Below are 12925 nucleotides of genomic sequence, written 5' to 3'. Positions count from 1 at the left end.
TCTGTTTCTATGGAGATTACAGAGTAAATTACTTTTACATTTATGCATTTTGCAGTTTTAAAATGGCCCACTAAAAGGGGCCTGTGTTTGGTTCTTTTAAACAGGACCCAAGTGTGAAAACACCCTTACTGTTTTTCAAACATAAGTCTTCTTTTCAGAGTATTGATATTTCTTCTCACAACATTTCACATCACCAAAGTCGTTTACATGGCTTGCTATGTCTAAGAAAAACCACATGTTTAAAAGGAGCATCATCAATCTCTCAAAAAAAGGAAGTGAAGGGGAAATTGTATATTTGAGTGTAACAAATAATTTTTAGAATAGCCCATAGATCTTTTCTCTTTCTGTGGTCGTTTTTCAGTTTCTCTTGAAAAGTTTAGTGGACTGCAGTATTTCAATAGCAACACTGTGGTAATATACTACCTCTTAATATAACGAGTATATAATAGTTTCCATATAAAAAATGCATTTGTCAGAGAAAGGAAATCATTTCACAATTTCATGAGAATGATAAATGTCACCAATTTTGGAATATGACGGAGATGTCATCCAAAACTTTTTTTATTTTTATCATTCAGATATTCACTCTCGAAATCTTAAAAAAAAATCTGTTTGTAGGGGTAGTTGTAGTTTTATTTGCTGAGTAATGATGGTTGGGCTTTCATTAAATACTGTAGTGAATCTGGCTCTACATGCATGCATTTTAGAATAAGTATTATCATATTAAAGACAAATATGTTTACATCTTGATTATTCTTAACACTGTCATTCTAACCATTGTCTCTATGTGTTTCAAAATAAAATGTAGTAATGCTATTGTGAAGCATTAATGAATTGGATCATGTTTGGAGCATTGAGAGGGGCACTGAATCCCATCAGACTGAACAGCTATAACGAGTGGATTTTAAAGAACTGTTGCGTGTTTATTCTCTGTTGCCCCTCATCTTGCTCCAGTCGCACTAGTGATAGTGGTGATGAATGACTCAATTAGCTGTGGGAGGACTTATGGAGCAGTGGAGTAAGAGAGAGAGTCATGGAAATTGAGAAAAGACTGTAATGAGCCAGGGTTCTGTCATTGGAACGATTCGTCAGGGAGATTAATGAGTGTAAATGAACAGCTTTAAGTGTGGTTGAAAGTAATTGCCCTCAGCTACAGCAGTACTTCAGAGTAACTGTTTCCACAAACAAATTTAATGATTTAGTCTACATTTGTTACAGGATCTGTAAATGAAATGTGACTGTCATGTTAATGAAACCTGTAGATGTTATTAAGCATCAATAAGAACAATCTGCCTTGATCATTTTGCAGGCATGAGGAAATTGCTGTCTGCCCGAAAGCTTCACTGCCCTCTTCAGGAGACTGAATGTACATTCTCTCCAGAGAAAAGCACTTAATAAACAGTATCATTACCATTTCCAATCTAGTGTATCATGTATATTAAGGCCCATGTGTATAGCACCTCTTAATCCATAATTCACCTGTCAGACCGCCAAATACCTGTCATGACAATTGCAGCTGTAATTAAACGATCTGTAATCATGTAACTGACTGTTGTACCAGTATTACAACTTAATGTGTCAAAACACCCATCGTAACGTAATGCACTCAGAGCATGATACGAATAAAACACTCAGACGCTTGTAACCCATTTGACCTTCAAGTGTTATACCAATAAAGTCAGAATGTAAGAAACCACTTGGCTAATTTTTACCTAGTGCTTTTGGCTATTTTGCTAATTTTATAGATCATGCATGAGCCACACTGGAGCCTGCCAAGGTCAGTGGCAGCTGGCAGCATACAGCACAGTTGCTCTGCCAGTGGGGTTGTCTTTACAGACTTAACATTTCTAAATTGACAATTCTGTCATGGCTGAGTTGTGTTACATAATACAGATTCTATAGTGCAATTAATCAGGACCTGAAAGGTATTTACCAGTCTGTCTAATGAATCTAAGGCAGCACAGACATACCGTGGCCCAAAAAAGTATTCAAACACTTAAGCCACACTTAAAAATGTATAAATGTCTTTGCATAATAGTATAAAATACAATATCAAACCAAGTGGCATTCATATTATAGAAAGGTAGCACAAGCACATTTTTCATACAAAAAATTTTTTAAAAGAGGTTTTTAGGTTTTAAATTATAACACAATATATTTACAATATTGTTCAAAATTAAGACAAAACTATTAAGACACTTTCAAATTGTCTAACATGTCCATAGTTAATGTGATGAACTACACCTGTGGTTACTCTGCTGGGATGCCTATGTGAACTTGAGGGGATCTGACCTCACACATCCACAAAATGTGACCTTGGAACCAGTTGAAAATTAATTGCAAAATTGACTTTCTTCTGCTGAACACAAAAAAAGCTCAGCTCTGTAGGTCCATTCAATGCAATTAAGTGAATGGTGACCATGCCTTTGAAGCTCCAAAAGGCAGATAAAGTCAGCATAAAAGTTATCTATTAGACTCCAGTGGTTTAACCAATGTCAATGTGAGAACAGATAAAAATATAACTCTACTTTTCTAACTCACTTTACATCTTGCCGTTGCAGTTTATAAGCATGATCATGAATTTGATTACTAAAATGATCTTAGTGCTTGATGCATGCACAGAACGCAGATGGCTCTGTGTAATCGAGCTTGAAATCATGATCGCCAGGGAGACTGCTGTCAAGATGTACAGTGAAAAAGGAGTTATATTTTGGTTTGTTCTCATCCAAAACTTCACCATGAAGATAGACATAGAAGCTGGCATGGTGTAAAATCACTAAATAATTAACTAATTTCTCATTGGATCGCTTCAGAAGACATTGATTAAACCACTGGAGTCTTATGGATAACTTTTATGCTGACTTTATCTGCCTTTTGGAGCTTTAAAGGCCTGATCACCATTCACTTAGTTGCAATGTGTGGACCTACAGAGCTGAGATATACTTCTAAATATCTTTTTTTGTGTTCAGCAGAAGAAAGTCATACACATCTTAGATGGCATGAGGGTGAGTAAATTATGAGAGAATTAAAATATTTGGGTCAACTATCCAATTAAATGTCCAAAAACATATTGCAGCCACTGTATAAATTAAGGCACAGGAGGATTGTGCTTAAAATGTAATTAATATTAAAGATTTCTGAACAATATACTTAAGAATTTTATATGGCCAACAACAATAAATATTAGGATAGTTAAAATGCATCTTTTCATTGCAAATATGTCAGCAGACATGAAAGTGACAAGAGGTTTTAACTGCTTTACCTAAACCAATAAACCAGGGGCTTTTCACAGTCAGTGTGACTGTGCTTAGAGACAGTTTCATGGCTTTTAAACAGGCTGCAATAAACTCCCAAAAAGATGTAACATAAGTGCTTTGGGCCAGATAATAAACAGTATGTCAGAAAAACTCTAGCAAATTAATGAAATAAAAAGTGCATTTAGTTATGAAACATCTTCAAAAACGTTATGAGTTTAGTGCATTCAGAGGACACTCTTGCACACCATGTTGGCATCACACTGTACTTGTCAGGACATTTAACAATTCCCAAACATTTAACTCAGTCCAGCTGCTGTATTTGAATCCACTGTGTTAATGAATTCTTTATACATTCTAATGAAAGGCATCAGCAACAGAGACCTGAAAAAAAAATGCATTGAATATGAATGAGGCCTTAACTTGCATCTTTGCATCTCATAAAATGAGCAGTCAAAACCGATTGTGTGGGCAGTGAAATATCAATGGGAAAAACAAAACAAATATAAATTATTTGGTGATAAAACATGACTTGCAGTTCAAGACAGCTTAAGCAAGTGTACAAAATCAGTGTTGGAATGGTAGGCTACACAAGTATCCTGAACCCATAACAAAGCTTAGGGATATGGCTCAATGACATGTAAACTAAAGAGGAAGTAGACCAAAGGAGTTGTGATTGTGCCTTATTCAGCTTTTCGAGACCCTTAACTTTAGATATCACAGATCAAATGAGTGTGGATTATGCAGACATTTGTGTCAAAATAATGGAAAATATTAGGCTCATAAAATGTGTTTGGGCACAGAATGTTCCATTGGGCCTTACAGTGTTTCTTGTTCCATTACACAAGTTTATAATACAAGCAGAGTATGTTCATTAGAACAAAGGTTATCAGAAGATTAATTTCTTCTGTTGCCTTTAAGTACAGAACTATCAACAAATTCTAATTTTGGAAGTCATGAAACCCCAAAGTCACATCTTTGAACGCAAAGAAATGTGCATGTGCCTGCAGTTATTTGCACTAATTAGTGGGTCTACGAGGTGACATCACTTACATTTTGAGCCGTTGCTGTCACGAAGAAGTGCTAGAAAAAGATGTAATCACTGCTAAACATCAAGAGATGAAAGTAAAAATAAAAGATTGTAAGGAGGTCTGGAGATACCTGCATTTGTATAACTTGCATCTGAAGGCATATAAAGACATCTGTTCTAAACTCCTGAAGATAAAGTCCAGTGTCTCATAGGAGAAGTAGCGTGCATGCGCCAATCGCCTGTGTATGCGTGCACAGTTATTTGAAGTATACTTTGACAGGCTCTTGTTCGACTGTACGCAGACCCTAACAGTAACCAACACCTACATAACCTAACCTAACCTAACCTAACCTAACCTAACCTAACCTAACCTAACCTAACCCTAACCTAACCCTAACCCTAACCATAACCTTACCTCCTCTCTATGACAAAGTCATCTAATGAAATGTGATGTTGAAAGTGAGTTTTCCTTGGACAGCTTTGCACCAAATTGTTTGTAACTATAAAATATGTGAATAAAGCCTCAAATGAGCAATTACATTTAGTGAAAAACAGAATTAATGTAGCACTGAAAAACATGCATGGAAGAGTGGTCGTGTGTCTGTCTGTGGGAGAGAGAGAGTGTTAAGGCTTTTCACCTGGGTTGTCATTGTCTTTAAAACCTGTCTCTTGTCATAGCAGAGGGAGACTTAAAAGCCACACTAGCTCACCAGTTTGAGAGAGAGAGAGACCTGAAAAAACAAGCTTGATGCCCCAGAGTGTTTAAAAGATGTTTTTTGTTACCTAATTGAGTGATTTGAATTTACAAGAACTGAGTGCATTAAAGGAAACCATGAGAGCTGAAGTCAGAAAATAAAAGACTTGCCTGCACTGCTTCTTTGTCTCCTGACTCCTCCATTGCCCAAAGATCTGTCCCTACTACAGTGGTGCTGAAACAAGGGAATTTGGAGGACAACGCTGTTATGAAGTCTTCACTGCTGAGTGAAGTTATCAAATCCCTTGCCAGCATTCAGTAGACCCAGCATCAAGCCCTCATCGAGTCATGGCTGGAACAGGAACAGCGCTTCCAACTCCTGCTCCAGGCCAAGGTGGAGGACTGGCAGGTGTTCTGGAGCCTGATCGAGAGGGAGGGGGCTGGTGCTGCGATCCCCCCGGAGCCCACTACCCCATGACCCTTATGAAGCTGGGGACAAATGAGGGCTTGAGACGAAGAACCATATAAGTCCATATTTTCAAATTTTGAATAATAACATTTTTTTAATTTGGACTCTGAATATTATATTATTATTATTTTTTTGACTTGAAGATAGACAACAAAAGCTTCACAATTCTAATGAGATAAGATTTTTTAGTATCAATCTTAAAAATAAAAAGTTAGAGTAATTTACATTTCTGGAATGTGGAAGAACAGTATATGTCCAGTTAATGTGGAATAACAGTATAAGTCCAATTCATCATATCACTTTAAACCACTGGAGATTTGATTCCTTTATCTTAGTTTTAATACAGTAACAGAACCTTAAAGAAAATATTAAGCATTTCTTTCTTTCAATTTCTTTTATTTTTTGCCAACGTAAATCACAGAACAAAAACACGGACAATACAGTACGAACAATGAACAATACATAGGCCTACTTATATTGCAGAAAATAGACATCAGTACAAACAATAAACCGTACATACAATCAACAATACATACAAACAATAAACAACAGTAATAACTGTAAACAATACATATTTACAATACAGACATACATCATCATCATTCCATGCTATGGTTCCATATGCTAGTTTACCATTTTATTTTACATTTCATAAATCACCCCATTCATTCATTTACTAAATAAATAACTATATATTCCTATTATACAACATAAGATAAGGCATACAAGATAAGCTACAACTACTATTATGATTAATTTTACACAATATACACAATGTACCCCACCTTACCCTGCACATGACCTACACATACCAGGCTACTCTTCACATTCTAATGTCCCATAAAATGCTTGGGCCTCCGCTGGCATGTAGGCTAGCATTTTCATAAGATCCCGGTGCTTCTCCTTCTTGACGGGCAGAGGGTCCTCGTAAGCTACGAGCATACGTGGTGGAGAACAAGGGAGCTGGAGGTGGTTGATTCTTCCTCTGTTTGGTGATCAGCCAGGTCTTCCATCCCTCGTAGAGGCTGTGGCTCCCTTTTGTGTGGACACACCATGGATCAGCAGCTGAAATCATTATTCAACAAGAAATTCAATAAAGATTCTTCTTTCACGCACATATCCCCAACACTGTTAATCTCAGAAAACCAACTCTTTAGTTTTTTACCTGTCACTTTCAACCACATCATGGATGTGATTAGCAAGCCAGGTGGACGCTTTAATGTTGCATCAGGGAGCTGCCTGAAGTCCGCACATTTCATCTCAATTACTTTGAATGGATGCTGCTGCCTTGCTCCACGGATCATCTCGGCGACATCGCTGGGGGTGTGGAGTGTGGACACCTTACGCCTCTTGTCCAGCGTGGCAAAGGAACGGTCACAGGGAAGGAAGGAGTGACCAGACACCATGAACTTCTGCTCTATCTGACTGAAGTACCCTCTAGATATGAGCAGGGCCATGAGGTTTAGGACTCGCCAGTTGTTGTTCTGCCCACAGCATCGGTCACTATAGATGACGAGCTTCCGTTCCTTTGCCTGGACAAGGGGAGCGAAAGATGTTTCTGCCCACTTCAAAAGACAGCTTGCCACCTCGATGGAACCTCTGTGAGCGATGCCCTCATGCCAGAGGCACATTGTAGGAGGATTGTCAGTGCCCATCTCCTGGATACAGAGGTTGTAGTTGGCCAGCTGTCGTTGATAGTACACGTTGGAGTGTGTCAGGTTTGGCGTGAACACTACCCCCTGCATGTCGATACAAATGACATGGCAGTCATCATTGGCTTTGGCCCTCGCTGTGTCAGCCTGCAACTGGGTGTACGCTTTTTCAGCTTTCCGGTGGTGAAGCTCACTCTCGGCTGCGATCTTCAACCTTTCTCCATCTGTTGTAGCAGCTGTTAATTTTGAGAACAGGGCGTCACATTTCGCACAAGTGTCACTTCTTGGCTGCCCAAAACTGAGGTTCTGCTGCTTGAAGAGGTCCCTATAGAGCCAGAACTTTGCAGTGGATGTTGGATTGTTTTCCTTGTACAGGCGGAACATGCGGAGCAGGTTTAAATCAGGGCTCAGGTACTCCCTCTCCACATCTCCCTTCATCCGTGAGTAGTGGTTCGGCTGGCGTGGGAAGCTCAAGATATGCTCTCTTATCCCCTCTCTCACTGCAGGATGAATGCTATGAGGCCTAAAAAATAAACAATGAACAAGGGAAATATAATAAACTATGCTGGTCTGTTTTGCACAATTGCATTGTTTCTGTGACCATAAATGTATAATTCTAAACCTTCTTCTAAACTATAGAATTTTGTTTTTCACATACAGTCATTAAAGGGATAATTCAGGATATAGCATTAAGCTTTGTATCATTAGAAAACCAAATTATTTTTAGTATTTTCGAATTACCATGCTTTCCTCCCTCATATCCCCCTGAGATGAGAGATTTATGTATTTTTTGTCTGGAAAAAATCCTCCGATGATGCAAAAATCGTCATTGTTTACATGCACACATTTTGTTTCAATCTAACTGAATTTATTCCGATTTGTGAATCTGAATGTAGTGTTTACATGAATGCCAAGCATGTGATCGATTGATGTGTGCGTTTTAGCATTCCAATCTGGGAGTTGTTGTCTTTCATCCCCATAAATCAAAAATAAATTTTCTGGCTTTTCTCAGTCTAGAAGGCTCCAAATTCAAAAATAATTTCACATTTCTACTACATAAATGACCCATTTTAAATACATTAATCTTTCCAGAGCTGAAGTATCCCTTTAAGATCCACATGTTGTAATGATACAAAGAATAATCATACATTACATTTGCATAGCACTTTACCTCTGATATCGATCTCAAAGTGCAAAAATATGTTTCCTGACTGGGCAACAACAGTGAGCTGAATCCTAACCATTATGGTACGTGCACGCTGGCGTTATAGGGTGGAAAGGCACCCGACACCTTATAATGCCAGCGTCCAGTGCACCATTAGACCAGGGAATGTTGTAGGGCAACGGATGCTGACAATGGTGCAGCTTTAAAAACTAACAGGACGAGAGCATGAGGTCCTTCAAGATTTTTTTTTTTTTTACTTACCTGTTCTTATGTTTTCCTCTGAAGTCCTCTAATGGAGACCTGACTTTATCTACCTGCTCTGTTCCCTCAGACTGACTGCCTAACTTTTCTTGAATAACCTTTTCAAAGATAAGTAACTTTAAATAAATATGTTATGGACAATGTATCTAATTAAAATCATGCATGTAATACAAAATTAACAAACGGAAAACGCTAGGCTATATAAAACTTGCCTGTAGGCGACTGTTGGTCAGTTGAAAGACTGACATAAATGTGAGCTTACAAACAGCAAGTCTTTGGCCTCCTTGTTGCACATGGTACTTGAAGGTGTACTTCCTCTTAGTTATCTCAGTTTCAGGCCCACGTGGTCGGTCTGCGACTCACCTTGTGCTAGAAGTAAAAAGACATGAAGTAAAAAGACATTTACCATAGCGTAGCAGGCTAGCCATAGTGTAGAGCTGTCAAGTTAAGGTCATTAAGTACGTGAGTAGGCTTTGGTTAGGAGAATGAATAAGCCATGTGTATGCCTTTTAGAGCACCAAAGCGCTGTGGTCTGTAATGCACTTGGTGGCCTACTTGATGCCGATCATCCTTCATCCATCCTCACAAAATTTAACATTTACAGTGATCAGGCACATGTGCAGTCTTAGTGAATTGAAGGCATACAGTAGTATTCAATTCACTGGTTATTTCATGGGCCTACATTGTGATGCATTGCATACTGTTGACATGATATGGTCATGAATTGCTTAAGTTAGCCTACCTGCTCCAAACCAGAGAGAATGATAGCCTGCTGCCTCTCATAAGAGACAGCATAAAACTCTGTGAAGAGCTGGAGTTTTCTTTGTTCTGTTAGGCTTGAACACTGCCTGGGACACGTCTCATTGCACACCTTGCCCTTAACAAAAACAAAGTCACATTAGCTGGGTTTTTTTTTTTTTTTTAGCTATAGAACACTAGAGCTATTAGCAGCTATTAAGGTTACTAGCTAGAATATATAACAGCTTACACAATCAATGCATTTTTTTTATTATTACCTTTTATTTATTTATTGTATTTAATGAGTAACAAACATAGCATAGCATACAATTTTACAAAACAAAGTGTTGAATTAAGTGGTAACAGGGGATCCAAAAAATATATCAAAATATTTTAAACACGTCAATTACTTTTTTTTTTTTTTTTACCAATTTCAGTGAAGACATAAAGCAATCAAAGTCTAATTTTCTTAGCTTTCATTTCGACCTATTCATGACTTGATTCGCTAAACAGTCCGAGCTGTATGAACATTAGTATAACGTTAGACGCCCATATGCCCCCTGACTGTAACCAGCTACGTTACAAAGTAACTGGCCAGCCAGCTAACATTAGGGACATCAAACGCAGCTAAAATGTTTCGATTAATTTATCCGTGGTCATAAGGAGTAGTCTACAGCATTCATTTCGACCCATTCATGAATTGATCCGTTAAACAGAGTGAGCTATATGAATAAACTGTAGTAGACGACGCCCAGTAGCCTACACGCCCCTCTGACTGTAACCGCAAAAGTTAGGTAGATACTTTGTATAGGGTTCTTTCACTCACCTCTTTCGGTGGACTTTTTCCTCGTTTTTGCTCTCCTCTCCGGTTCACATATGGTTTCCCAGCATCCCTCAAAGACTTCCTTGCTCTGTCCTTCCATTCATTCATGTTCGCTCTCCTTTTTTTGCCGAGGTTTTGCCTTTTAATGTCCGCAGCGGACATGAAAGCAACCGGCGTCTCCATTTTTCGTTAGTGGACATAAACGGTTTTTCCGCGTGAGACTATTTTAAAATTTAAAATACAGATTTTTGGTCGCGCGAACACCCCCCCAAAGTGATTATGTATACAAAGTGGCACACATACATTCAAGTCACATGGTTATCTCAATTTTTGTTTTTTTTGGACTTATACGGTTGTTCGTCGCATGAACACAAATGATGATCTGGAGGCCACCTTGACTTGTTCGAGAAAACTGCCAAGGTGTGGAAGTAGCCACCCGACCAGTTGTTGCCGTTACTCTTGCCGGAGGTGCAGCTAGCAGCCCAACAACTTCCCACCACCAGCCTCCTCAATTACCCCAACCCTAAGAAAGTCATCCTGCAGCAGGTCGGTTGTAATTTGGAGCAAAGCCATCAGCGATTCCGATCCCTGAAGTTCGGGAGGCACTACCGCCTGTTTGTGTGGTGGTGGTGGTAAAAATAGATAAAGAAAAGGAGAAAATAAATATATGAATAATTAGTGTCATCAAAACTAAAATATAAAGAGAAAAGAAAATAACAATTTGTAAATCATAAATAAATGATTTAAATAAATAATAATAAATCATCAGAATATGATATTGTCATTGAAAGAAATTGAATATTATTAATGCATACTATATGATTGTGTATTAAAGCGATTGATATTCCTTTTCTTATGGACAATCGATTGTTTGATTGCTTCTGCCTTGGCACATTTGCACCTGCTGGGGAGAGGGCGCACTGCTCAGACAATACAGAGATTCAGACGATGCTGAAGCAGCTCCGTGTCCTGTGTCTTTGTTAATTGTTTTATCTTCCCTTACCAGGTATGACATGTATAAATTGTAATGTAAAGACACTTTGTATAGTTTAAGGCTGTGAAAAATGGCAAACATAATTCTGTGAAGTGTGTTAATTGTTTGTTAAAATGTTTAAAAGTTCGGTTCAAGTTAACTGTGTGTGGGGATGTCACGTGTGCAACGGGTGAATGCTAAATTGATAGCAGAGACCATGCGGTTACAGCAATTGTAAAAATGTGATAAATGTATACAATAGTATTTGTACTTTTGATAACTAATGTAACATAAGAATTTGAAGTTTGAGTGCTTTAAAGAAGTATTGTGTTGGTTCATTATATTATGTAAATGGTATAATTAATGTGCATCGTGATCCTTGTTTCTATTGAAATTATTTGTTCAATTTGTGGAAACAGTACCTGATGAGAACCTGTATGTGAGTGTAAATCTGTATTTTTCTGTATATTGTGACTTTATCTTAACAGAGATTATCTGTTGTTATATGTTAATTGTTAAATGAGAATGCAGAAATATTTGCTCTGGTCAGACAATACAGAGATTCAGACGATGCTGAAGCAGCTCCGTGTCCTGTGTCTTTGTTAATTGTTTTATCTTCCCTTACCAGGCGGTGAGGGTGCTACATTTTGGAGGCCCCAGCGAGGATGAGTGCAGTGCGAGTTGGCTTCCAGTAACGACAGCCTGCTTTCAGTGCCATTCAGCCTTCTACTCAGCCCAGGTGACCAGTGAAGTGAAGACGTTCAGTGTCCGTGTCGAGCCAGGAAGGAAAGTGCAAGCAATCTAAGGTTTATCTTCGATACTAGGAGCGCTGCAGAATTCCAGTTTGATAAGGGCATTTCTTCTATCACTTTGCACACATCTAGACTGAGTAACTCATGGATCACTTAGAGGATCTGAAGCTTGAGGTGATAGGAGCAGTATATGCTCTCTCACAAGAAAATTTGATTGAACTGTGTGAATTCCTTGGTATTGAGTGTGAACATATTAGTAGTAAAAGCAGGTCATTTATTATTTCTGTGATTGTGAGACACATTGAGAGAGAGGCATTAGAGGAGCTTGAAGATGCAGGTATGGCAGAGCTTCTATGTCTAAAAGATAAAATCTGTGAAATTCAGAGGGTTAATGAAAACAGTGATTCAGAGAGGAAAATAGCACAGTCCACTAAGAGAGTGAATGTAAATCCAGGAGCAGAAACCATAGAACAGGAAAATTTGCAAAAAGAAATTGACACATTACAATTAGCATTGCAAAAGCTAATAGAGCAGAAACATAGAGCAGCTAATCACACACCACAAAAAACATGTACACAACAGAACACAAGTACATTACAAAGTTATCCCACTTTACCAAATCCAAATGTTCAGCCAGACCCAAGCTCTGATCTGCAGTTAATGACACACAGACCAGTTATGACTCCCTGGAACAGAGAATTCAAGATATCAGGACAGATAGGTGAACCTGGACAAAAGGATAAACTTACCTTTTCAAGTTTAGCCCATCAAATCGAACATGGATTGAGCAAGGGAGTTTCAGAGCTTGAAATAGTTGACGCAGTAATAAGAGCAATTGCACCAGGCATGCAGCTTCGTAGTTATCTGGAGGGGAAACCAAATTTAACCCTTCCTGTGCTGAGACGTATACTAAGAGCGCATTATCAAGAAAGAGGGGCGACTGAATTGTACAAACAGCTTACCTCCGAGGCGCAAAGTAGTAAAGAGAGCCCACAAAGTTTCCTCGTTCGGTGTCTTGATTTGAGGCAAAAGATCTTGTTCGCATCTCAGGAAGCTGAATCCAGTTTGAAATATGATCCAAGTCTAGTTCAGAGCATGTTTCTTCATACTGTTC

The 12925-nt window shown here is 38.5% G+C and overlaps 1 protein-coding gene across 1 annotated transcript; it reads right to left on the bottom strand.

Annotated features, from left to right (window-relative positions):
* Positions 1-6270: 6270 nt before the first annotated feature.
* Positions 6271-10194, bottom strand: LOC127660329 (uncharacterized). The gene is made up of 6 exons (XM_052150455.1): positions 10090-10194; positions 9268-9402; positions 8889-8894; positions 8526-8623; positions 6613-7622; positions 6271-6512 (listed from the first exon to the last, which is right to left on the bottom strand). The coding sequence occupies exons 1-6, from the start codon at positions 10192-10194 to the stop codon at positions 6271-6273; spliced, it is 1596 nt and encodes a 531-aa protein (XP_052006415.1).
* Between the last annotated feature and the right edge of the window lie 2731 nt (positions 10195-12925).

Source organism: Xyrauchen texanus, chromosome 20 (assembly GCF_025860055.1).
Source record: "Xyrauchen texanus isolate HMW12.3.18 chromosome 20, RBS_HiC_50CHRs, whole genome shotgun sequence".
NCBI lineage: Eukaryota > Metazoa > Chordata > Actinopteri > Cypriniformes > Catostomidae > Xyrauchen > Xyrauchen texanus.
This window is presented reverse-complemented; position numbering and strand designations above follow the sequence as displayed.

What these genes read in the sequence shown, in the direction of transcription:
- LOC127660329 (XM_052150455.1), bottom strand. Translation starts at nt 10,194, where the DNA reads ATGAATGAATGGAAGGACAGAGCAAGGAAGTCTTTGAGGGATGCTGGG. An exon ending in GAAAAAGTCCACCGAAAGAG is followed by an intron (nt 9,403 to 10,089) that starts GTGAGTGAAAGA and finishes GTTTTTGTTAAG; the next exon opens with GGCAAGGTGTGCAATGAGAC. An exon ending in AGAGGAAAACATAAGAACAG is followed by an intron (nt 7,623 to 8,525) that starts GTAAGTAAAAAA and finishes TTTATTTTTTAG; the next exon opens with GCCTCATAGCATTCATCCTG.